The sequence below is a fragment of the Triticum aestivum genome, chromosome 1B (assembly GCF_018294505.1).
Source record: "Triticum aestivum cultivar Chinese Spring chromosome 1B, IWGSC CS RefSeq v2.1, whole genome shotgun sequence".
NCBI lineage: Eukaryota > Viridiplantae > Streptophyta > Magnoliopsida > Poales > Poaceae > Triticum > Triticum aestivum.
This window is the reverse complement of record NC_057795.1, coordinates 55,118,515-55,145,376: the sequence shown is the minus strand read 5'-3', so window position 1 is coordinate 55,145,376 and position 26,862 is coordinate 55,118,515. Positions and strand designations below refer to the sequence as shown.

Below are 26,862 nucleotides of genomic sequence, written 5' to 3'. Positions count from 1 at the left end.
AGTGCAGACTTGGAAAGTAGGGAGAATAGAACTCCGAAGTTAAGCGTGCTCAGACTGGGGGAGTGAGAGGATGGGTGACCGGGCGAGAAGTTAGACGATTTGGAATGAATGATCCACACTTGAGTAGTTAAGAGGGGCAATTAGAGACTAAATCATCAAATAATTCAAAAAATTGAAAATAAAAAAATCAATTTTTTTTTCAAAATCAAAAATAATAATACCTTTAGTACCGGTTGGTAACACCAACCGGTATTAAAGGTCCATACCACGGCGCGAGCTCGCGCCACGTGGTGGGTCTTTAGTGGCGGTTTGTGCCGAACCGGTACTAAAGGGGGGGAGGGGGGGCTTTAGTCTCCACTCTTTAGTGCCGGTTGCAGAACCGGTATTAAAGGCCCTTATGAACCGGTATTAAAGCTCCGTTTTCTACTAGTGCAGAGAGATCTGACGTCACCACTGCTCAGGGGCGCGGGTCCGCGCCAAGGGTCGGGCCTCCTCATCGCCGTCGTTCTCGAGCGGTCGCGGTGGGAGATTGAGGAGCGCTGAGACAAAGGGGAGAAGGAATGAGAGGAAGTGGCGTGCACGAGTGGGAAAGGAAGAGAGGAGGAGACGTGTGTGTGAAGGAGAAAGAGACGACGACGCCCAAAGTAGACAAAAACAATGCCACGAGGCAGAGGTACATGATCCCACCTTCGTGCACTCAACTCGGGTGCGCACGATGCCTCCAACGCCCCATGCGCACAACCAACCGGTGCCTTTCAGCCGACGACGCACTACACCAGGAACTGGTCTGATGAAGCCGATTGGCCAGGCACAGATCTCTCTCCCGACTGGCTCCCATAACAATTCGCCCGATGAAACAGTGCTTCCTGCCAATGCGGACGTTGCGAGGGTGCGCCCTTTGCGCAATGGTTAATGGGTTTGATGCCAGCTTTGTGGAGAGCATGAAAGCTGCCAGCGTGGGGGTTGTTGCCAGAGATCATACGGGTCAAATCATCCTTTCTTCTTGGGATTTTATTGTCGTGCACATGTGTTGATGAAGCAATGATTCGTGCGTGCCTTGCTGGGCTTTATGTTGGTATCAGTCTCAACGAACCCGTTATTGTAGAATTTGATAGCTCTTTTGTGGTCTCCTTTCTTGCAAATGATTTTCTTGAAAGGTCCACTTTTGTTGATCTTAAGAAGGAAGCATGAAGCATTATGAAGCTTATGAATAATTTCAAGATCATCAAGATCAATCGGCACGCTAACATGGTGGCTCATGAGGTTGCCAAGTTTAGTTTTGACAACAGGTTGAACGGTCTTCTTAAAGATGGAATAAGGTTTTCCCCGTCAAGCCCCCGTCTCGGCGGTGCTTTTTGCATTGTCGGAGGATAGATGGAGGTTTGTCTCCGACAAATCTCACGGGATTTGGTCCTTTAGATCTACGCTTCTCTTCATTGGTGGCGGGTTGTTGTTCTGGTACGCTAATCCTGTAGGTCATTAACACGACGACTTTTCGACTGTTTGCTACAACAAGGTTTGACCAACTCCGGTGTGGAAGGGCAATGGCGGCGACGCGCCTTCGGCTCGTTTCAGTGTTTGTAGTCGTCGCTAGGTGGTCTGCGGACATTAATGCATTTTTTTATATTTCTGATCTGCTTTATATACTACCTTGATAGTTGATGAATAGATTTAAAGTTTTTCCGAAAAAATTAAAATAAAATATTAAGATGTTGTGCCGACCCATCTTGAAGGTGCTCATAGGATAAAAAATACTTATCATATATATTTTATCTCATGGGCATTTAGCTACGTAGAGTCGGTCTTGTTTTCATACGGAGCCCGACCCAAACGGATCCACCGACCGACCGAACCAGCTCCCTCAAAAAAAAAAAAAATCCCCCGTCTCGTCCTCTGTTCGTGAGCACCGATGTGCAGCCACTCCGGCGGGCGGCGGCGTTGCACGGCGACTCCAGCGGCTCCGGAGGCGCGGAGTCCCCAGCCACCAGGAAGCAACCGCAGGAGGCTCGGCTACTCGGGCACTACAGGCGCCGCTATTGCCCCAGCACCACGGGCCCGGCGGCGAATCTGGCAAGCACGTGTGCCGCACCTCCGGCGACTAGGTAACCGATTCTACCTACCGATTGCATCTGTCCTTTCAATTTCGCTCCAGCCTTGGCTCGCTCCGCTAACCCTAGCTTTGCACTCGTATCTGTTCCCAGCCGACGCCCACAAAGGGACTCCCTCTGACTGGATGTCCAGAATGTGGAAGAGAATCGTGAAGCAGTCAGCGACATGTCTGAATCCGGGCAAATATTCAGTGGAATGCCCAAGGAATGGCAAGGATATGAAGGTTGCTTCTCTGTTCTTTAATGTTCAGAGCCAAGTCGTATATCATATGACTGATGTCTGGTTCAAGCAACTTACTGACTTCAGTATGTTTTGACAGGTGAAATACTGGCGTTTCTTCATGTGGCTGGACAAGTACTTGGACATGGTCGAGGAAATTTGGATGATAAATGTGCTCATCATGGGCAATGCGTCTGCTCGCCGCGTGTCACGAGAAATGCAGCGACGTATTGATGCTACGAGGGCTGAAAATGATGCTACAAGAGCTCAAATTGATGCTACAAGAGCTCAAATTGATGCTATTAGGGTTGAGACTGCAGCACTGGATCGACGTATCGAGAAGTTGGCCGCCCAAAATGCAAAGCTTCAGGTTTTAGTGTACTTTGTTTTCGTCATTCTTCTTCTAGTGTTGCTACTGAAGCTAGTGAAGTAGAATATCTGCGCAATGGATCGTGGTCACTTTGTTGAATGGGACAGACATGTCGGACTGGTTGGTTCTGTTGAGATATGTAGTGTTTAGAGAAATTGCAAGTTTACCAAGGGGTGTGACCTTCATTTCACGTGGCATTACTAGGCTCAGAATTTTGAAATTATTCAAGTAATTAGACATGGCAGATGACCAAGATGGCAAAGAAAACAAGGGCGTATGATCTATGGCGAACTAAAATAGGGCATATGACCCCCTGCAAAAATAAAATAAGGGCATATGATCAAATCTCCCTGAAAGCTTCCACATCATTATCCCAGATGGCTATGGGAAAAGGTAAATTCAGTGGCAAAGTAAGCAACAAACTGACTGATTCTGTATTCTGAACAACGAAAAATGAGTAAATTGGTACTTCGGCAAGTATTAATAAGCTAATTGTCAAATCGAAATGTCGCTTCATTTATCAGCAAAATATGTTGTTACAGGGCCCTTCTAAGTTCAAACAGTATGTGTTTATTTTTTGTTATTGTTGCAGCTTTTTGTTCCAAGAGAACACCGAATTATATCAAAGAGATGAGAGGTACTTATTTAGTTTTATGAATTTTTACGGTATGTGTTTTCAACTGGTCTAGCCTTTGATAAGATATGCAACTTCTTATGCAGATTAAACCTTTCTTCATGTTCATGTTTCACTTATTTTTACATGCTGAACTGGAAAGTAAATAAAGAACTGGTGCAGCCACCACAGTTTGAGGCAGAGGTTCTATGTTACCCAAAGCCAAAGATTCTTTGTGATTATTTGTCATGGAGACAAGCAGAATGTGAGTTATTCCTCCTAAAAGAGCAGATCTTGAACTAATCGAAAGTATTTAGGAACTTGTCAACCGGCATGTAATATCTGAATTTAGTTGTTCAACTTCAGCAGTACGCATGCTTTAAGTTTATTGCTTGTTTAGCAGTATGCCGTGACGAATACTTATTCACAGGCCACAACAGAAACCAGTACAACACATGCTTTTGGATACTAGTGAAGTCCGGAAAAGGTGAAGGTGAAGATGAAGTTCATGAGATACTGAAGGTCTAAAGTCAACATCGACATGATCTAATATCCCATTCAATTCTTCTGTTATCTACATTCAGTAACTGTAGTGTTTTCTCTGAAGGGAACATTATCAACGGACAAGAACGATTTGCTCTTTCAGCGGTTTCGGATAAACTACAACAACGACCCAGAGATGTTCCAGAAGGGTTCGTGTACTTGCCAGCAAAAGGTATTCTGTCCATCTATCATTCGAGAGATGTTTTTCAACAACAATGAGAAGTACTGCTATGATGAGAAGAAGATGATTCTCGTAGCTTGCACCAGTTTCTCCGCTAATGGCCTAAAGTGCAGGTGGTCCAAACCACAACCTCGAACTTGCTTAACCGTCTAAATCTCCCCTCTAACCTGCTTAGACCGATTTTGGTCTCGGTTCTCTTTTCTTCTTTCTTCTTTCTCCTCTCCCTCTCTCTGCCAGCCATGGTTCTCTTCAGCCCATGCCCTGGTTAAGAGGCAACTTGCTGCCGCTGGTGCTCATACATCCGCCCGCCGTGAGCGGCGGGCACTTCCTCACCTCTCCCACTCATCCTCGCACACCATGCCGCCACTGCTCCTGCATTTGGTGACGTCGGCCTGCTGCTGCTCGCCGCTCACGGTTGTGCTTTTCCAGCTCTCTTGCTCGTCTGAACTCCCCATGACGTGACCTGTTCTTCCCACCGCCTTCGAGCTCCTGGTATTTCATCCTTCAACCAGCTCCATCTTCTGTGTTGGATGTCATGTGGAGTTGTTTTGAAGAAAACTGGACTGAAAGCCAGTTTAACTGGGTTAGGGGTGGGGGTGATTTTGGGTTTAGCGAGTTTGAGCTTGTGACAACTCAAGTATAGATGGTTTCAACAAGAATGCGGACTTCTCTCTTCCAACAAGAATGAGAAGAAGATGGTTTCTCTGCCAATGGCCTAGAGTGCACTGCAGTTGGGAGTGTTCGCAGAGGTGTGATTTCGCCGGAGAGCGACGGGAGATATGTTTAACCGGAACCGGAAATGATATGTTTCTTTTAAGAGGGGAAAGAAATGATGTGTTTCGAAACGACGGTTGGTAAAAAGGAGGTCGGGCGTTCGATCTCTCGACCGGCTTCCCTTACGTACGTAAATAAGTGCCTTTTTATTTCATTCACGCGCCCCTCGATTGGGCCTCGCACGCGCGCCGGTCCATGCGGGCGAGACTGCACCGTTCCCAGGTTTGATTAGTCCCACATCGCCCGTCGTGGGACGGCACTGCCAGTTTATATACTGCGTTGGCTATCATGGTATCACCTCCACGGGGATAACAGACTGAGAAAAAAAAAGAGGGCTTGCAGCCCAGAAAAATAGAGAAAAGAGGCCTTAGTTAGATAGAGCCCAAGAGAAAAAAAGGAAAGAGGCCGTAGTGCCAAAAAAGAAGAAAAAGATGAGCCCAAGAAAAAAAAAGAAAAAGCAGAAAAGCTGTGAAGTTTGTGCCCAAAGAGGCCAGAGCCGAAAAATCCCCAAGGCATTAGCACATTGCTTTTTTTTTTGGTAGTTTTGAACCCTTACATTTTCCACACCATTTTCTTTCAACTGGGGGCATCAACCTCTAAGGCCGGATCGAGGAGGATATTGCCAATAAAGTGCGTCCATGTATTTTTTTACATTTCAACTCTTACGTGCCCTTTTCCCCCTCACTCATATATAATATACTTCTTCCATTCCTAAATATAAGTCTTTCTAGAGATTCCACTAAGGATTACATACGGAGCAAAATGAGTGAATCCACACTCTAAAGTGCGTCTATATACATTCGTATGTAGTCCGCATAGAAATCTCTAAAAAGACTTACATTTAGGAAGAGGGAGTAGTAATTATTGCTGATAAAAAGGTAGCAGAAGGTCGTTCTTTCTTACTCTAAGTTGCATTCGGGTGCTGCCGTTTTAGAGCTAGGCGATATTCTTTGTGTAAACCAGTATCGTATCTGTTCGATATGGACCATTCTATAAGTATAGTCATTTCAGTCTTCCTCAAAGGATCTCCGATCTATTGTGCAACCTTCCCTTCGAAACCCACCCACACGAATACTTCTACCCCTTATCACAGCTCCAATGCCCACAGGCATCTGTCTCTAGCACAAATCTTTTACTGAAATCAGGGAGAACCAACACAGGGGCTGTGAAGTTTGTGCCCAAGAAAAAAAAAAGAAAAAGCAGAAAAGCTGTGAAGTTTGTGCCCAAAGAGGCCAGAGCCGAAAAATCCCCAAGGCATTAGCACATTGCTTTTTTTTTTTGTAGTTTTGAACCCTTACATTTTCCACACCATTTTCTTTCAACTGGGGGCATCAACCTCTAAGGCCGGATCGAGGAGGATATTGCCAATAAAGTGCGTCCATGTATTTTTTTACATTTCAACTCTTACGTGCCCTTTTCCCCCTCACTCATATATAATATACTTCTTCCATTCCTAAATATAAGTCTTTCTAGAGATTCCACTAAGGATTACATACGGAGCAAAATGAGTGAATCCACACTCTAAAGTGCGTCTATATACATTCGTATGTAGTCCGCATAGAAATCTCTAAAAAGACTTACATTTAGGAACAGAGGGAGTAGTAATTATTGCTGATAAAAAGGTAGCAGAAGGTCGTTCTTTCTTACTCTAAGTTGCATTCGGGTGCTGCCGTTTTAGAGCTAGGCGATATTCTTTGTGTAAACCAGTATCGTATCTGTTCGATATGGACCATTCTATAAGTATAGTCATTTCAGTCTTCCTCAAAGGATCTCCGATCTATTGTGCAACCTTCCCTTCGAAACCCACCCACACGAATACTTCTACCCCTTATCACAGCTCCAATGCCCACAGGCATCTGTCTCTAGCACAAATCTTTTACTGAAATCAGGGAGAACCAACACAGGGGCTGTGAAGTTTGTGCCCAAGAAAAAAAAAAGAAAAAGCAGAAAAGCTGTGAAGTTTGTGCCCAAAGAGGCCAGAGCCGAAAAATCCCCAAGGCATTAGCACATTGCTTTTTTTTTTTGTAGTTTTGAACCCTTACATTTTCCACACCATTTTCTTTCAACTGGGGGCATCAACCTCTAAGGCCGGATCGAGGAGGATATTGCCAATAAAGTGCGTCCATGTATTTTTTTACATTTCAACTCTTACGTGCCCTTTTCCCCCTCACTCATATATAATATACTTCTTCCATTCTTAAATATAAGTCTTTCTAGAGATTCCACTAAGGATTACATACGGAGCAAAATGAGTGAATCCACACTCTAAAGTGCGTCTATATACATTCGTATGTAGTCCGCATAGAAATCTCTAAAAAGACTTATATTTAGGAACAGAGGGAGTAGTAATTATTGCTGATAAAAAGGTAGCAGAAGGTCGTTCTTTCTTACTCTAAGTTGCATTCGGGTGCTGCCGTTTTAGAGCTAGGCGATATTCTTTGTGTAAACCAGTATCGTATCTGTTCGATATGGACCATTCTATAAGTATAGTCATTTCAGTCTTCCTCAAAGGATCTCCGATCTATTGTGCAACCTTCCCTTCGAAACCCACCCACACGAATACTTCTACCCCTTATCACAGCTCCAATGCCCACAGGCATCTGTCTCTAGCACAAATCTTTTACTGAAATCAGGGAGAACCAACACAGGGGCTGTGAAGTTTGTGCCCAAGAAAAAAAAAAGAAAAAGCAGAAAAGCTGTGAAGTTTGTGCCCAAAGAGGCCAGAGCCGAAAAATCCCCAAGGCATTAGCACATTGCTTTTTTTTTTTGTAGTTTTGAACCCTTACATTTTCCACACCATTTTCTTTCAACTGGGGGCATCAACCTCTAAGGCCGGATCGAGGAGGATATTGCCAATAAAGTGCGTCCATGTATTTTTTTACATTTCAACTCTTACGTGCCCTTTTCCCCCTCACTCATATATAATATACTTCTTCCATTCCTAAATATAAGTCTTTCTAGAGATTCCACTAAGGATTACATACAGAGCAAAATAAGTGAATCCACACTCTAAAGTGCGTCTATATACATTCGTATGTGGTCCGCATAGAAATCTCTACAAAGACTTACATTTAGGAACAGAGGGAGTAGTAATTATTGCTGATAAAAAGGTAGCAGAAGGTCGTTCTTTCTTACTCTAAGTTTCACTCGGGTGCTGCCGTTTTAGAGCTAGGCGATATTCTTTGTGTAAACCAGTATCGTATCTGTTCGATATGGACCATTCTATAAGTATAGTCATTTCAGTCTTCCTCAAAGGATCTCCGATCTATTGTGCAACCTTCCCTTCGAAACCCACCCACACGAATACTTCTACCCCTTATCACAGCTCCAATGCCCACAGGCATCTGTCTCTAGCACAAATCTTTTACTGAAATCAGGGAGAACCAACACAGGGGCTGTGAAGTTTGTGCCCAAGAAAAAAAAAAGAAAAAGCAGAAAAGCTGTGAAGTTTGTGCCCAAAGAGGCCAGAGCCGAAAAATCCCCAAGGCATTAGCACATTGCTTTTTTTTTTGTAGTTTTGAACCCTTACATTTTCCACACCATTTTCTTTCAACTGGGGGCATCAACCTCTAAGGCCGGATCGAGGAGGATATTGCCAATAAAGTGCGTCCATGTATTTTTTTACATTTCAACTCTTACGTGCCCTTTTCCCCCTCACTCATATATAATATACTTCTTCCATTCCTAAATATAAGTCTTTCTAGAGATTCCACTAAGGATTACATACAGAGCAAAATAAGTGAATCCACACTCTAAAGTGCGTCTATATACATTCGTATGTGGTCCGCATAGAAATCTCTACAAAGACTTACATTTAGGAACAGAGGGAGTAGTAATTATTGCTGATAAAAAGGTAGCAGAAGGTCGTTCTTTCTTACTCTAAGTTTCACTCGGGTGCTGCCGTTTTAGAGCTAGGCGATATTCTTTGTGTAAACCAGTATCGTATCTGTTCGATATGGACCATTCTATAAGTATAGTCATTTCAGTCTTCCTCAAAGGATCTCCGATCTATTGTGCAACCTTCCCTTCGAAACCCACCCACACGAATACTTCTACCCCTTATCACAGCTCCAATGCCCACAGGCATCTGTCTCTAGCACAAATCTTTTACTGAAATCAGGGAGAACCAACACAGGGGCTGTGAAGTTTGTGCCCAAGAAAAAAAAAAGAAAAAGCAGAAAAGCTGTGAAGTTTGTGCCCAAAGAGGCCAGAGCCGAAAAATCCCCAAGGCATTAGCACATTGCTTTTTTTTTTTGTAGTTTTGAACCCTTACATTTTCCACACCATTTTCTTTCAACTGGGGGCATCAACCTCTAAGGCCGGATCGAGGAGGATATTGCCAATAAAGTGCGTCCATGTATTTTTTTACATTTCAACTCTTACGTGCCCTTTTCCCCCTCACTCATATATAATATACTTCTTCCATTCCTAAATATAAGTCTTTCTAGAGATTCCACTAAGGATTACATACGGAGCAAAATGAGTGAATCCACACTCTAAAGTGCGTCTATATACATTCGTATGTAGTCCGCATAGAAATCTCTAAAAAGACTTACATTTAGGAACAGAGGGAGTAGTAATTATTGCTGATAAAAAGGTAGCAGAAGGTCGTTCTTTCTTACTCTAAGTTGCATTCGGGTGCTGCCGTTTTAGAGCTAGGCGATATTCTTTGTGTAAACCAGTATCGTATCTGTTCGATATGGACCATTCTATAAGTATAGTCATTTCAGTCTTCCTCAAAGGATCTCCGATCTATTGTGCAACCTTCCCTTCGAAACCCACCCACACGAATACTTCTACCCCTTATCACAGCTCCAATGCCCACAGGCATCTGTCTCTAGCACAAATCTTTTACTGAAATCAGGGAGAACCAACACAGGGGCTGTGAAGTTTGTGCCCAAGAAAAAAAAAAGAAAAAGCAGAAAAGCTGTGAAGTTTGTGCCCAAAGAGGCCAGAGCCGAAAAATCCCCAAGGCATTAGCACATTGCTTTTTTTTTTTGTAGTTTTGAACCCTTACATTTTCCACACCATTTTCTTTCAACTGGGGGCATCAACCTCTAAGGCCGGATCGAGGAGGATATTGCCAATAAAGTGCGTCCATGTATTTTTTTACATTTCAACTCTTACGTGCCCTTTTCCCCCTCACTCATATATAATATACTTCTTCCATTCCTAAATATAAGTCTTTCTAGAGATTCCACTAAGGATTACATACAGAGCAAAATAAGTGAATCCACACTCTAAAGTGCGTCTATATACATTCGTATGTGGTCCGCATAGAAATCTCTACAAAGACTTACATTTAGGAACAGAGGGAGTAGTAATTATTGCTGATAAAAAGGTAGCAGAAGGTCGTTCTTTCTTACTCTAAGTTTCACTCGGGTGCTGCCGTTTTAGAGCTAGGCGATATTCTTTGTGTAAACCAGTATCGTATCTGTTCGATATGGACCATTCTATAAGTATAGTCATTTCAGTCTTCCTCAAAGGATCTCCGATCTATTGTGCAACCTTCCCTTCGAAACCCACCCACACGAATACTTCTACCCCTTATCACAGCTCCAATGCCCACAGGCATCTGTCTCTAGCACAAATCTTTTACTGAAATCAGGGAGAACCAACATAGGGGCCTCAATTAAAGCTTGCTTGAGAACATCAAAGGATTGCTTTGGCTTGTCCACACAAATGATACTCCTTTCTTTAACAAGTTCGTGAGAGGTCTCCTAATTATGTATATACAGGATGAGTCACATCTTGACCGGAGCCATGCGGAGCACAAAAAGTGAAGAGAAAGGATTTGTTCACCACTTTAAGCCAAAAGATAGAAATGAAAGCTGTTCCCATAGAATGAGATTAGATCCCGCAAGTGAGCTATTTATACCGAAGCTTACAAGAAGCAAAGTTGAAATGGGAGCTTTCCCACCACGGCATCCAACTCTTCTCTTCTGTAAGCAAAGGGGCTTTCAACTAGATAGGGAGCTATACAATTTCACCCGTGGGTGGGGCTGGCTACGCTTGCTAGATTGGATCAAATATACGTGTCCTACGCTAGGCTCGTTGTTTCACTCCTCCAAGCATTCCTTGCCAATGGGTAAAGCCTTTATCTATCACTTCGGTCGGAGACATATTAATTACCTTTTTTATCCTTGGACCCTTGAAAGCTCGCTTCCCTTCCTGAACTGAGGGAAACCGGTGCCTGAGAGATCCGATATCTGCAGTCTCTGAGCTTGATTGCACATCTTTTCCTGCTCATACATGTGTTTTTGCACGCTTGAGACCTCCTCTTTCGCTTGGCTATCCGAGGAAAGATGTCTTACGAGGTGGGTTGGACAACGTCCGTAGTGAGCCTGCTACTATCAGTGTGAAGATGGGCATCTATCTTTCTTTTCAGGATTTAGTGTGTGTGTGCTTGTTCTTAAGGGAACGTGCAAATCACCCAATCATATCAGGATGGATCCAATGGGTGTGATTTTTGTCTGTATTGATCACTTACCCACGCTATAAGAAGGAGGGCGTCATGGAAGAGTTTGGGGGTCCAAAGCCACACCTTCTTTCCCCCATAGGAATAGAGGTCAGGAGTTGCCGGCAGGGCGCTGCATTCAATCTGACTGATGGCTCAAGATAAGTACGAGACGTACTTGAGATAGATAATTTATGTATTTCGCTATTTCAAATACCTAAACTGCTGCTAACAAGAATAAGTACGGAGAGATTGGATCTCCCTGGCGTAGTCCCTGAGAAGGTTTGAATTCCTCAAGACGCTCCCCATTGAAAAGAACCGAGAAGGTAACTGAAGTCACTAACCTCATCACCATAGAAATTCCACCTTCGCTGAAAAAAAGTGGGCTAGATAGCCGTCCAGGCCAGGGGCCTTTCAGGGTACATCTTAAAAAGGTCACACTTCAGAACCAGTAAAGGGCGCAATCAATTGCTCATTCATTGCCTGAGATACTTTCCGAGGAACTGTCGACAGAACGAACATCCTCCATTCTTTCAGTACCTTCAGCAGGATAGAGATGTTTAAAGAACTCATTCGTCATCCCACTCATCTCCTCTGAAGGGACAACGAAGGATTGTCTGAAGTAGGACCTATTCATAGCTCATTTCAAATGGGCCAAAGAAATTAGGGCCACAGAGACCCCCCCGGTGTCATGAAAAGAGAAACTTTCGGTAGTCACAAAACCCTATTTTAAGAAATAAGTCATTAGATCTTGTATCAGCTATAGCAGTGAAGTTCTCATAAGCTTTCATCATGTCGAGCTTTAGTGCACACACCTGATCATCTCGTGCCTTTTATATAGTTTCTAGTTTAGGAGTCCGAGCTGGAAGAACAAAAGGTGGAGCTCCGCCCTAGTGTTACCCTTTGCCTCGCTCTTTAGAGGCATGAGTGGTCACAACTCGACGTAGTCTAGCAGTTCTATTTGGCGCACGAATTGCGTATAACAAAGTTGAAGAAGGCATTCTAGGAGCTAAAGGCGTCTCACTCGTCTCTCATTCGCTCGATGCTTAAGTACCGGTTTGCTTCTACGTCTACGGTTGAACTTGAAGGCCTCGGATTTCGAAACCTGTAGAGCTTGCACGGTGAAGAACAAGTACATACTTCATACGAAGAAATGGTAGTCGGACTCCTCTGGTTTTCTCCACAGTAGGAGTAAGCATAATCCTAAAGCCGGCCCAATGGGCTATATTTCTTTAGAGTACTCAAAAAGTGTGCTTTTGTCGGAGGGAGATTGTTGGGTCTATGTAGAATAGAGAAGCAGCAAAAGAAAATAAATTGAGTAGCCAAAGGCCTCGTGCACAGTATGGAAGGAAGAGGAAAAATGCACGGTACGCAATGTATGATGATGAACGTATGGAGTTAGTTCGGTGGGTTGGTTGGGGAGTAGGGCCGGGGGGAGAAACTTGTCCCTTCTTGATGGCGAGTATATGCTTGGATCGATTCTTGTGCTCCCTATGCGCGTGTTCTTGATCACCGAACAAGTTACAAAATAAGTTTATGCGCTCCTATCCTTGTTCTTGTGAGTCCTTGTGAAGCTACATTGGTGATGGTTGGTGGTAGATGCGGATTACCAGCGAGCTCTGGATGCTACTCTTAGGGATATTATTACTGTGCTTTTTTGCTATGGTTAGTCATGATTACTGATCAGTTGAGCAGTTCTTTTGAATGTACCAATTTTATTTTTTCATTTATTTGTTTCCCCCCATTTGAAACAGGGCTCAAGTCGCTTCGTGAGATGCATTTCACACCTGACTCACCTCCCACGCCTAAAATGTCTCCAGGTAAACGTTTTTCTGCTTGTCTAGTAATTCGGTGAATCTGCTGCCACTAATGCCATTCAAAGACTCTTGGCCATTTCGGCTTTCGCACCATATGATCCCTGCTCATCTGCCCACAACAAAACGGAATTTTTTTATTTTCACTTGCTTTGTTCTCCACATTTCTTGTTAAATGCTGCTATAGGGCTATAGGAATACAGATTCAAACTTGATTGTATGATAAAACTGATTATTGATTCAATTCTTCTACTCGCAGCATATGTTCTATTAACTTGTAACTGCCTACTAATTACAGTATCGAGTGTCCTGGTGATGCGGATGCTATATATATAGTCTTCTCAAACTCCGAGTGCACAGATCTGTTAAGTTGTAACTGTACCTTCTAGTTTTTTAATCTGAGCCATCGTTGATCATCTCATCCATTTGATCGTTTGAACACTACACTGGAATTAATATCTTTGCGGAATCGTTGATCATACTTCGTGTGTACTAATTGAAATCAGTTGTGCATGTCCGTGCTGCTGCCGCCCCAGGACAAGTGAAGTGCCCCCATCGACTATGGAGGAGCTTTCGATGTCTGTGCCGCGCGATCAGTCGGGATCGGTGGCCTTCAGTTCCTGCCGGATTTCCCTTGTGACGTTAGTCCTCGCAGTAGCAGCTGCAGCCTTGATCATGTTGCTGTTCTGATACATGCTTGTCTGACCTCGCTCTTGAACTTGTGCATGTCTGCTTCGTCTTTCTTGATCGGTTCCTCATATTGCATACAATGAAGTGGTGTCATGTAATGCTGGGCATAATCTCTGAAAACTCCTGACTGGTTCGGTGTGGTTTTGTTTATTCAACACCAATTGCCTTAGCTTTCTTTTTCTGAAGGAGACAGAGAAGAGAGTAGCTAGATTTCTTTTTCTATTTTGATTTACAAATGGTCCGGTTTTATTTCAACATGGTCCATACTTTTCGATCTTTGGGCTTATTAAGCTTAAGAATCTTACTTAATAGGAGAAAATAGCCTCCTAAACATATGGCTAGCAACTGGTTCACCAGGAGTACGCAAGAAAGGCAAAAGCACTATGAATTATTGATTTAGGAATGGGAATGGGCTAGGACCTTGGGTTCTTCCTTATATAATTAATGGTCTTTTCATTCTAATACTCTATCCGAGAGTTCTTAATATTTAGCAAAGCTGTTTCTATCTAACGGATAAAAACAGGATCAAATGACAAAGACATTGTTTGTGGAGAAAGAGGTGGCTTTTCCCGGATGAAATGAAACATTTGATTTGTGTAACAGGAGAAAGATTTCCTACTCCTTAGCCATAAAGATATGTGGCCATGAAAAAGGGAGGGGATTCAGTGGAACAGGATTGGCCGGGCGGTAGAGTCGTGGAAACACTTGTTGATTCCTATTTTGGACCCTAACTCCATGGAACAATATGCTACTGCGGAAACATGGAAGAATTGCAATCTTAGATCAAAACACTATGTGTGGAAAGCTTGATAAGGGTCAGTTACTTGTACATTTGATTAGTATGAGCCACTCACATTGTTTTTTAAGGATAGGTGGGAGTAGGACCCTACAATAAAGAGCAGATAGCCCACATGAATCATGGGAATAACAATACGAGGCCTTTGACGAGTAAAGGAGAAATGCAAGATTTGGATCCGCGATTTCAACAAGTAGTTCGTGCTTCATCGGCAGGGGAGACTATAGGCCATGAAAACACACCCCTGGTATCTCCACTGTGGATTGAGAGTCAAAAAGTGTGAATTTCGTATGTCCTGCTGGCACACGATTTTGATTACTTTTCTTGTTTCCCGTTTCGGAGATCCGATAATGGAATGCTAAATCGATATCTGGGGTCGAGCCAGGGTACTTATCCTCCCGTCTATAAATCAATGACCAATAAAAGACCAAAGCGGTGATAAATCAAGGGGCGGATAGGAGCATCATCGTAGCTAGGAACAGGTGCTGCACCGTAGCTAGTAGGAAGAAGTACAGCATAGCTACATTCCCCATAGGGTTGGCGCCCTCCAATACAAATTGAATCATAACAAGGGCTAAGCTATCTTAAAACCTACTATCAATCCGTTTATAGAACTCAATACTACTATCCATGAGATCATCATAACAAAAACTAGAATTGCCCGGCGAAATAGGAATAGAAAGAAATCCAGGGTAACTTGTATCATGAGATGGGTCCATTCCAATTGGAATTCCGTACGGCTACAACTCTTTTTAAATGAGTCGAAGTCCAGTCTTGTCACTTTCCCATTATCCCTTTCCGTATCGTCCTTCTCTATTGGGGGCTCCCAACACCTCAGCCAATTCGTGCAGCATCTTATTCAGGATCTCGGTGCTCCCAAAAGTTGTGAGCGACTCCAGGAACAAGACTCTGCCACCTCTGTGCGTCACCGAATGAAGGAAGGAAAGAGCATGTCGTACATAAACCTGGATTTTTTCCATGTCGTCCGTATCTACGCACGGCACGATTCATAAATCCTGCAATAGGAAGCACAATTTTGCTACTGGATCAACATCCACCGTCTTCTTCGGACTCAGACACAAGAACGAAACCACCAAAAACATGAAACAAAACAAAGAGGAGTAGTACAACAATTGAATCATAGTCTGACACCGTCGATGGTTGGCTGTCGTGAGGAGGGTGCATTGCAGCAGTTGCTGGTAGGATTTTGGTGTTGCTATGTTCTTGCCGCAGATGATGATATATGTAGATGGGTGAGGTTTTGGACTCGAGATATTGCTGGGAGATCACATTTGCCGTCGCATTCCAAACAATTCGTGAGCCGTTTAGCTGGTTTAGTGGACATTTGCCTTGTTGATCAACTGTTTGGTATACCCAGTTCTGTAGAATTGTTTTGTCCCTGGAACTCCGAACGACCCTTATACTGTTTTGCTTTCTGCTGCTTCTTGTTCTGCTTTGCCGAGAGAATTTCACTTCTGTGGAATGCCCTATAGCTATATTTAGCTATATTACTCCTCTAGCTATATTTAGCTAGTTCACCGCTGTATACGACCAAGGTTTACACCTGAGAGTCATAGTAAATCCTTGCATTCGTGAAACTGACGAGATGAGAACGAAACTGGTGGGAACAATCAACTATACGGCAGCTGCGAAGTTCTAGTTGGCTTCTGAAAATCAACTATGCTGAAATAGATTCTCTTTTGAGAGCCCTACATATACCGATCAAACATTCCATTTCAGACTTGTCTGCTTTACTATCTAATAAGTTTGATAGAAATCAAGGCGAGTATAGCTTCCTTTGATCCATACCGTAATATTCAAGCTGACTTTGTCAACTTATTCCCCTTTTTTCAGGTTGAATTGACAACGTTGTACTTTCTTCAACCATAGGAATCCGAATTTCGTAGGTAGAGGGGGCCAAGGTGCCAGAAACATGGATTTCATGGAAACAAGGTAATCCGTAGTTGGTAGCAGATGTTCCGCGGGATCAGATATCCTCCGTCTTGTCTCTGCATTCGAGGAATGCTTGTAGCTGTGCTAGGCGTGAGAAGAACTCTACACGATTTCTACGATTGGTACCAGATTGGAATTCATTCTCGGAACTCTCCTCTAGAGAATGGCCTGGCTAAAGAGAGTGATAGATCCATCGTGTCGTGTGGAAACTAAAGCTAGGCGCCACTATTCGTCCTCAACCGTATTCTCATTCTGGGAAAAGGTATGGCTCGTTCTGGGAAACGATCAGTAGTAGTGGTGGATGGCAGGTATGGAAGGATCCCGACAAGTTCCTATCTGAGATTACCACCGGCCCTGCCCTAAGCTGACTTCTTTGCTAGTAGTGAAGTGCGTTTTCACTTAGCTGGAAAATTCCATAATCCGATTTGACCTCGGGAGCCTGTCCACGGATCTGATCAAAGTATGATTCCCTAGTGCCAAAAGTCCTAAAGCCTATGGCGCCAAGCATGGGGAGTCCGCGGAGAAGAAAAACTCTATTTCGCTATGGGCCAAAACTAGTGTTTTTTCGGATTTCTAGTCTAGTTTAAGTGCAGGGCTAGAGAGTTCTCTTCCAGTATTCTTAGCTGACTGTCCGCTTGCTTGACTCGAACAAATGGCTTTTGTTTCCACAAGGCAGATCCCATTCCTCGAATGCAAAGGACAAGAAAGACGGATTCTGGCTGGAAGGAAGGGTTCTCGTATTGGTTCTTCTGGTGCGCTACTTCCTTGTGTTGTGCCAGATTGGAATTGGTATCGAAATCCTGGTTGGTAGAAGGAAGCTCGTGTATTGCTTATTGTTGGAAGCACTTGTTTGTTCCGGCTCGTGAGTTGAAAGCACTCATTTGTTCCGGCTCGTGATGTGTCTGACGCATGCATATAATCAAGATCAATTGAGACCAGGATGTTTGTTTCTTCCTCGAAACAAGAGACACGCTCTGGCTTATTTGCATTCGACCGGAGAACCTCACTTATCAACTGCCCTGGATTGGATCTACTTACGATTTGAGAAACTGGCTCCAGAACCCGTGTTTTTGATGCAGAATCGGTGGTTCCTTCTCTTTTTCGTGATTTCATCCATAAATCAATGGAAAGAGCACTTTATTCAGTGAATTGACACGTTCCTGATGCTTTTACAGTAGCAGCAGTCTCGGTAGTAGAAGTAGATCTGAGTGTCGATACCGGGATCATATCACCACTATTGACTATTTCAATTCATTCACATCTGCTCGTATCAATCAAAGTTTCCTATCAAGCAATCCCAGCAGCAATCAAGTTGGCACCCACTATATAAGATGCACTATTTCCTGATCTTGTCCCAAACCCAACTCGGCACTTTTAGACCTGGCCTGGATCCCTCCCTTCTCCGACAATATATGCAACCTTAAAGAAAAGAGACCACTCTCAGAACGACCCTTCGGAAAGCCCCACAACAAGCTATCCCAGAAGAAATTGTATAACTTGGCCAAAGTATTTACTTCCAGTTCCCTTTGCAATAAGATCACAGTAGATACTGTTTAGAAGGCTCACTCTCTCGTCTACAAAAAAGAGATGTGTGCTTACTTCTTGGAGATTGACTCCTGCCGGTAAGTGCACACCCTCAGTAGTATCTCTATAGACTTCATAGAGTATTTCCAATTGATAAATGATTTGTTCTTTAAGAACATCTTTGGATATATCAGTTACTTGTGTTTCAACATTAATAGCATTTATGTGATGGATCATCCGGCCAGCCCTAACGGCGACAAGAATAGCTATCGACAATGACAAACCCAATGAGACAATATACTCAAATAGAATCGTTTCCATAAAAATCTGCCATCATTTTTTCAGTCATACTTGTCCCTTAGCGGACTCACTCTTGTCTTGCTTCATCTAAGGAGTGATAAGTGCCAAGAGTCTGCCTCTAGCATCAATACATGTCCTAGTTACGAACAAAGAAGCGGTGCTGTCTCCTTAGCGTTAGCGGCCTTATGCCTATTTCAGTATACGCCCGTGTCAATATGTCTAGACTTACCTATACCCATGCTTCCTTCTTCTTTGACTAGCTTGCTTACCCTATCAAATAGAACGGGAATGACTGCGTGCTTGGCCATCATTAGTAAGCCCGCGTAGGGTAGGACCATCATAGAGCAAATGTTCCTTCAAAGGCGCGGAGCGTGCTATGGCAGATTTTCATCCCGCAAGAGGATCCGCCTAACTAAAACGCCGAAAGGCAGTGCAGCCCAATCCGTTGCTTTGCTTGTTGGGTCCACTTTTTGAAAGTTTCTTTGTCCGTAACATTAGTAGTTACTCACTGCATTAGTAGTTACTCACTGGGTGGGTGCACCAACGGCTTTCTAGGAATTTGAGTTGCTTAATACGGACGGAAAGATTCTTTCGTGAAATAAAAGAATCGCAAGTTGATGAGGGAAAGGAAACCAGATCTTTTTTCTATGGTATGGCATGGGTGGCCTAAGCGAAATCCCGAGATATGAAGGAGCCGATCAATCTACCCGCCCGAGGTAAGCTTGCTCCTCACTCGAGTTGAAGCTGCCTCCGCTCCCTTCCGTCATACGGATTGATTTACTTTATCTTGACATACGCTACACATATATTTGCTAGAGATATCAATCGAAATAGGAGCTTTCTGAAAATAGAAATCGATATATCCATGGTATTGAATGGACAAGAATTGAATGGGATTGTGGCACCCAGTGATACACTACGCCATGTTACGAACAAAGAAATGATCAAGAATTTCATTATGGCATGGCGCTATAGGCCATCGATTCGGTTATAGGAGTAGACGCGGGCAATGGCAAAGAGGAACATTTGGATGGACGACCTCCAAGACACAAGTCACTACTTTAGAACTATGTTATTCCCTGGCGTCAGGTACACATCCGGGGTTGAAGAAGGGACGCATATCAAATAAATGCGATCTAGATCCCTTTAACAGATCAACAGCATCTTCGCATTCCGAGCCGAGACTATTATGATTACCTACCGAATTGGAGGAATCAAAGATCCTTACTTGAGGAACTTAACTGGCACTCTACTGATTGGACTTTAACGACTTCAGAAACCAGACAAGATTCTATACCGAGCTGGCCTATCAACCAGACGGACTTGAACAACTGACCTGTCTGCTATTGTTATTACCGGGCCTCCAGACCATACCAATTCACCGAGTTAGAAAGCGGACCAGAGCTATTAACCGACTTGACGTGCTTTCCTGACTGACTGACCGGACAGACCAATCCAACAACTGACTTTGCTAGCTTATCGAGCCGAGGAGACAAGACGGATCCATATAAGGATACCAGCAACCCGAAGAGAAGAACCCCAGTTTATTAGAGAGATCCGTTCTATTTCACTAGTTGGGTTTCTGTCTCGGCCTGGCATCTTTGGACAAGAATAAGAAGTATAAGTAGCACCTTCCTATTCCTTAGTACTTTCCTGTAGTGTAGTTTCTCAAACCAGTGCTTTTCCTGGAATGGATAGAATTCCTCAACTCTAGGAAAACCTGGCATGAAAGATTCCGTATAATATGCAAAATTCCGTTTCCGTATAAAATAAATAAGTAGACTAGCTCTGGACCGGAAATCGAAACCCTGGAAACAAAAGATAGGACAAGTATGAATCACTAAACCTGAGAGCTTCCTTCTCTTCTCCCAAAGCCAACTCTGGATATTCCTCCTTCCGGCAAAGTCAAAGTGATGCTATCTCTCCTCTCCCTGGCCCTCCGGGATGAAGAATGTCCAACATCCTCTTCTTGGATACCAGATTCCATCCTTATCCACCTGGCTAGAAGCTGGCTAGAAGATCGAATTTCTTGGAATGAGTATCTTTGAGGTGTTTACGTAACTCATCCAGTCCAGAAATAGCTTGACCTGTCCAATTTCGAACGAATCAAGATATCCTATCATTCCGGTAGCTATAGTAGCTATCTGTTCTTCCACTGGGAGAAGGTTTGATTGGGATTGTTTAAGCAATTCCCGTCATAAAAACAATGGATTCTGGCTAGTTTTATCGAGAGCAGAGGCGAATAATAGGCTTGTCACTCTGCGAATTGAGCTAGTTCCAATTTGGATTTGCCAGCTACTTGTTTCATTGCGGCACATTTGAGCCGCTGATCCTACTCTGGAAAGTGAAATACCCACATGAATAGTAGGTCGAATTCCGGCATGGAATAGATCCACAGATAAGAAGATTTGTCCATCTTGGAGATTACATTAGTAGGAATATAGGCGGAAACCACTCCAGTTGGGCATACTCTCTTCGCCTAAAAGAGAATTGCATTGAGTGGCTCTTTCTAAAAGGCGTGAATGCCAATCAAATCAACCCTATCCTTATGGAGAATAGAGATCCACCCACCCACCTTCTATATTCTCCCATCCCCGAGGGAAGACCACGCACGACCGAGAAAGAAGTGTCTCGTATTCAGCAGCTCGCCTAAGTCCTAACGTTAGTGGAAAGAGTAAGATAAGAAAGCTTAAGCGTGGTAGCCCACAGACCAAATATGAGAAGTTATGTTTTGAAAGCTTCTTATTGAGTCTAATACTATCCTTTTGAAATTCTTGGTCCTCAGATCTGATACCATAACCAGCATCTACATGCTCATGCTGCAAACTATCACATAGGTCCTATTTTAGGTTCATTTACTTCCTCAAATAAGTAACTTTGTCTAATGTTCCCCGAACGAGTAGTTAAAACAACCACCCCCTGATCCGAAAGGAATGGGTGTTCCCGAGGCTTATTCAAAGGGCTTTCTAGTGAGTTAATGGGGAATGAGGGTATCACCCATAACCAGTTTGAAGATGCAAAAATTCTGTTCTTGTCAAGGAGGGGGATTAGCTACACAACCAAGGAAGGCCTTTTTAGATTATTAATATTCTGACTGCTTTTCACTCTTGTCTAGATCTTGCTTTTGCTTAGAGGGCAGGCCGCAGGATAAAGCAAGAGCTTGAATGCGAGGGGCGCTGCGAATGTTTGCTTCGAAGGAGCCTGTGAGCCAGCGATAATTAGACCCGTTAGTTAGTAGGGACAACTTGAAGTAGGGACAACTTGAATACTCCGCCTGTGTCTAATCATGCACTCGACCATCCAATGAAACGAATTGAGATGAAAGTGATTGAAAGTTATCTCCCGTAGAAGGAGCTATGTTTGCGAAGGATCGAAGAGAGCGTTGAGGGCGCTAGCAACAGCGTGTTTGTTTCAACACAAGAAGTGCCGATCCAAGCTTCAAGAACTCAATCATCCGTCCAACCGAATCACTCGTTTATGGCTCTGATTCCAAGTCAAGGTTTAAAACAGCGGTGACCTAGCTAGTTGAAAAGTTTTTACTTGGAACACCAGACATGAGAGCCAGCTACAGAGACAGCTAATGATATCAAATTTGACGAAACAAGAGAGTTTCATTCAATTCTTTTCAGAGTGTATGCCTATGATCAATAGTTCCTTATGTAAAGGATCTTTCCCTTCTCATATTCTATTAGAGAGTTCTCAGTATTTAGCAAAGCTGTTCCTATCTAACGGAGGGCTATTGGATCAAATGAAAAAACATTGTTGAGAAATAGTAGCCACCCGAAGTAGAGGGAATCCAACCTTGCCCAGTCGATGCTCAAGTGGCCCAAAGAAGCAATCTGAAAAGGGAAGAGCTTGTTCTGAAGGAACCGCACTCAAAGGGAATGTTTACTTTATCAAATCATTCTTACTCCTTGGTTACCCCTGATGAAACGAGCCTATTCATTTGACCATTCACTAGTTTGTAAACTGCGCCTACTTCATGCACAGAACTCCGCTCTACCGGAGGCTTGGCATGCTCGAAAAGAAAAAAAAGCGGAGTCAATCTTTTCAAATTCCTTGCGAACAATACCGAAGACTTGCGGCGTGTAGTTGCTTGCGTGAGATTTCTCAAGATTGTAGAAAGGGGTTTTTAAAACAGGTTCTTTCTGTCTGAGAGGCTTTGCAATCCAACTGAATCTCCTTTGTGTGCGCGCACATGCAAGCCAAGTTTCACTTTTAATACCCCTGCCTTCCCGACCATGGATAGGCTGCGGGGCTTTGCACTTCGGTCCCATTGTGTGAATACCACATCAAGGTGACATGATTCGAACCTATGGCCCTCTGTACCCAAAACAGATGCGCTGACCAGACTGCGCTACACCTCGTCCCCCCCTTGAATCAAGTTGTTTGCCTACCCTTTCTTCTCACAAATGTGAAATTCCAGAACTCTGTGTGTAATTGTTGCAACAACGATAGGAACTCTGCCGAGGGCTCCTCGGTAGGTTCTAGTCTCTCTTTATACTGCGACTAGAGCAAGGTGTAATGGGCTGTGTTGTATGTTGATCAAGGAGGTGCTGCATTGGCTGTAGCTGCAAGAGGTCTTGAGACAGAAATTATGCCATTATTGCTTCTTTCATTTAAAAGCTTGAGTCGGTTCTATCTAGCTAAGTTATTCAATAAAGTAGATCGAAGTGTGTGATGCTTGTGAGTTTGGCAACTACTATATATGATATTTATAACAATACTTGATACTTGATTTATGACTTCCTCTACCTAGACCCACACCTACTTTGAATTTCACTTAACGGAGCGGCGGATCCAATAAAAAGGGACTACATTCCAATCTACTTACCAGAATAAATAGTTGTATGGCATTCGAACCCCACCTTCATGGTTGTATTCTAATTAGCTGGAAATGTATGACCTAAGCTTCTCAACATGCATTCACTCAATAGAGCACTTAATGAGTTTTCTAATGGCTTGAAAGACTACTATGTTTCTTTTAAGCTTAGTTGCAAAAGAAAAGCAAAGGGGAATGCGGGTCCATTTCGTAACGCTTACAGTGATAAAGAAAAGTAACTCCCATCCGCGTGAGAGGCATCGCTACCGGGCCGGGCCTCGATTCCTTTCCTTGTCTCCATTCTGATTGATTCGCTTCTTCGCGCAAGCACTTGGTTCGCCCCTTACTATAACCATCCCACTCAATCTTTTACACCGATGTTTCATACTCTCTCGACCAGGTCATCATAAGAAAATACTGCCAAATCTTTCCGAAATGAGAGAAGGAGGGAAGGCGCGCTACAACTAACTGCTGAAAAACGCAAGATTAGCACTAAGAAGCAACCCTAGTTTAAGTACTAGCGTCCCACCCCAACGTTCTTGTAGTTCAAAATACTCTCCCCCGCTTGCTGCTCGCCTCAGCCAGACATGGCTTATGTAGTGGCCGGCATTCCTACGTGCTCCGACTGATCCCCACTGGAGATTATATGAGGGGTCTTGAAAACTATCATGACGCTTTGGTGACGAAGGTCACCGGGGTGACTATGGAAGGATTCCGTGGTAGTCTCTGACTCCCTCCAACTCAATCAATATCAAGAACATGTCGTGAGCATGGGGTTTTGGTTAGGCTTGGTTGAGTTTGTAAGAAAAGATAGTAGGTTGAGGGGCTTCATTGATTAGTAAACCTACGATGTTGGTAAGGTCGGGACCGTGGTCGTCCGTCTCCGCTTTGCCGGCCGATAAGATCACTGGGATTGACCAGCCAGCTGGGTAGGTTTGGCTATTCCTTTCTATTGAAAATGAGTCAGCTGTCTGCGCGAGTCACCTTCCTTAGGCTCCGAGTCACCTTCTTCTAAGCTCCGCTGGACGACACGGCATTCTCGTTCTATAGGCCGGCCGTACTTGTGATGGTTCCCCAGGATCCAATAAATCCACTTAGGTCTACGTTGCCATGATATTGTTCTATGGAAGCGGGTGGGCTGCTTTTTAGAAGTTCGGCCCGGTTTTTCATTAAAAAATCAAAAAGGGGAGAGGGATTGACCTTTCTAACATTCGTGTTCAGAGCTTTCGTGTTCCAAGTATTCTGTCGTACCGGCATGGCCCCACTGATTTGTTTTCGATCGGAGCATCAAGCAGCGCAATCCGGTTCTACTTGACTAAGCCCCGTGCTCGTCCAAGGAGCGAGTTTGCTTTACCCAACTCCCCTTTTTGATAACAAGGCAAAAACCTCCGACTCGACATTCATGAGTTTCGAATGAAGAATGAAGAGTGCCCTGCCCCTCTTTTTTCCCCTAAATCTTGGATTTGGAAGTTGGTAAAGACCCACCCCTTGTTTAAGTCAGAATGAGTCCCCGAGACATTGGCTTCCGCCAACAGTGAACTATTAAGGATCGCATCCCGCGCATATTCTACATTATAGCCTGCAACTAATTCAGCTTCCGCTTCCGCGAGATCAGACGGAGCTCGATTAGTTTCTGCTAGACGAGGAATAAGGAACATAACCAATACGGGGAACAAGGGAATACTGGACCATATCTGCTTTTGCGCCATGACAATCTCACTCGAATTACAGGGACCTACACATATTAGTACAGTATACCGGGGTCCCCGGCCAGAACCACACGTGCAAGTTTCCCTGCATGTGGCTCGTCCGTGCTTTTATCCGAGGCGCTGCCTGCGACTCTGCATGGGAGAAGAGGGCTGAACTGCAAACTTTCGTGTTCAGAGCATTGCATTGTCTAAGGGAGTAGGGTGAGTAAGCAGCACCTACCAAGCTAAGCTTTCGTCGAAAAGGCGTCACTGCTTCCTTTTCGGCGCCCGCCCTTTATTTAGATGTTGGGGCAAGGCAAGCCCAAGGAAAGTCTAGGTTGGCGCTCCATCTCGGCTGGCATCCTGCTCTCGAGAGGGTGTGGTCCTTGAGCGAACTAGTCATGTGCTGTGTTGCCCCAACGCAGGGGCATTTGGTGAGGAGCTACGGTCCGGTGGTTGACAAGCCACTGATCGGAGGCGACTGGACTGGAGTGCTTTCATCAAATGATGCATGTGGGCTGAGCCATTCCCATCCCAAGTGGTGGCCCGATTCGGCCTGGCCTGGTCGGAAAGAGATTCTAAATCTCGAATATGCGCACCGAGAATAGATATCTATGTTAGCTAGCGGGGGCGGGCTTTCCCCTGGTAGTCCTGCTGCGTCCTCTGACAGTCCGTCTCGTCTCATCTTTCTTTGGCTATATTTGTAGCCAGCCATATTAGCTCCACATTCCACCCTTTTTAATTTCTGACGAAAAAGGCAGTCATCAGTCACCCCCTTTCCTATTTAGCTTTGCTTGCTGCCTATTATGAGATTAGTTCCCGGTTCAAGCGGACCGCCTTTCATCATCATCTATACCAGCTGCCACGCACAATCCCATAGGAACGATTTCATCGCCCTAAGAAGCAGAACGCGCCATCACCTACAGCCCTTTCCTCTGCCGGGACTTTCACGAAATGAAAACAGGCGGCATCATCGTATGCTCGACATTAGTTTCCCTAGTGTATATCCCGGAGTACTCCTATGGCCGATCTGTCACCCATACATGAAGGCCTTGACCCCGTCCCGTGTGGAGAATGCCCCCCTTACGGCACGGCTTAGTCTGTTATTTTATTTTGTCAGAGTGGATTCGGACCGCCACTTCTCTGAAAGCATGGTTCTTGCCTCCCTCTCTCCTCCCTCCTTGGAGCTCGTCCATTCGTTGGGTGATCCCTTGCTCTCACGTTTGAGTGTTTGCTCGTCGTTTAGGCCGGTGAGTGACATTTTTGCTCATTGCAGTCGCCTCCGGGGTTCTTCGCACCTGGGTAGTACCAGGACCCTTGTGCCCCGGACTGCACTGCCCGCCCTATGACCCAAAACTCAAAATGAGCCTTGCGACGAGACGCGGACATTCCTCATGCTGCAGTTCCCTCCGGTCCGTTCCCGGGTTGGTTTAGGGGAAGATCCGAGCGGTTGCCTTCGCGGATCCAAACGTGCTCACAAGGTGCACAATAAGAATAAGACCAATAGAGACTTCATAAGGGATCATTTGAGCTGCAGATTGTAATGCTCCTATAAAGGCATATTTCGAATACAGAGGACGTTCCCAACAATCCACGAGAATATCATACCCAACTATGAACCGTACGAGCACATCCTCTGTCACCCCCACCGCGCTTACGGCTCTATACCCCAACCCAACTTGCTCTAGCCCTGGGTCCTCCCGCATCTCTTCCTCGGTAAGCGGACCATGGAAGCTGGGGAGTATCCGCTTGGGACTGATAGAAAAAAGCATATATTTTCCCTCCTGACCCCTATAAAAATCTAGTGGAAGTCTGGTCGCGTCGGAGACATCTTTATCTGATTTTGAGGCTTCGTCGTCCGGCTCCTCCAAAATTATGTTAGGATCGGCTGGCTCATCCTCATCATCCGAAAAGAAAACAGAGACAAAACAAATTTGTTTCAATGACATATCTAATCAGACTGAAATTAATGTCGAAGACACGATCACTCACATCAATTGAAGCAGGCA

The 26,862-nt window shown here is 44.3% G+C and overlaps 1 protein-coding gene and 1 non-coding gene across 5 annotated transcripts; one reads left to right on the top strand and one right to left on the bottom strand.

Moving 5' to 3' along the window:
• Positions 1-1,835: 1,835 nt before the first annotated feature.
• On the top strand, positions 1,836-13,955 carry LOC123106368 (tRNA(His) guanylyltransferase). 4 transcript variants are annotated; one of them, XR_006451315.1, is made up of 8 exons: positions 1,836-2,102; positions 2,202-2,332; positions 2,429-3,091; positions 3,291-3,335; positions 3,419-3,576; positions 3,742-3,833; positions 3,919-13,086; positions 13,587-13,955. XR_006451315.1 is itself a non-coding variant. In XM_044528571.1 (8 exons), the coding sequence occupies exons 3-8, from the start codon at positions 3,229-3,231 to the stop codon at positions 13,623-13,625; spliced, it is 540 nt and encodes a 179-aa protein (XP_044384506.1). In that variant the 5' UTR covers positions 1,836-2,102; positions 2,202-2,332; positions 2,429-3,228; the 3' UTR covers positions 13,626-13,955. The 4 variants fall into 4 exon arrangements, 3 of the variants coding, with proteins under 3 accessions (XP_044384506.1, XP_044384500.1, XP_044384496.1); XM_044528571.1 differs by having other exon boundaries at positions 2,429-3,335; positions 3,919-4,026; positions 13,021-13,086; positions 13,617-13,955; XM_044528565.1 differs by having other exon boundaries at positions 2,429-3,335; positions 3,919-4,026; positions 13,021-13,086.
• Positions 13,956-22,635: 8,680 nt separating this feature from the next.
• TRNAP-UGG (transfer RNA proline (anticodon UGG)) lies at positions 22,636-22,710 on the bottom strand. Its single transcript has one exon. It is a non-coding gene; the product is annotated as a tRNA-Pro (tRNA).
• Positions 22,711-26,862: the final 4,152 nt, after the last annotated feature.

Coding starts and splice junctions, on each gene's coding strand:
- LOC123106368 (XM_044528561.1), top strand. CDS start 1,910: ATGTGCAGCCACTCCGGCGGGCGGCGGCGTTGCACGGCGACTCCAGCG. Junction 2,103..2,201: donor GCCGCACCTCCGGCGACTAG/GTAACCGATTCT, acceptor ATCTGTTCCCAG/CCGACGCCCACAAAGGGACT. Junction 2,333..2,428: donor GGAATGGCAAGGATATGAAG/GTTGCTTCTCTG, acceptor ATGTTTTGACAG/GTGAAATACTGGCGTTTCTT.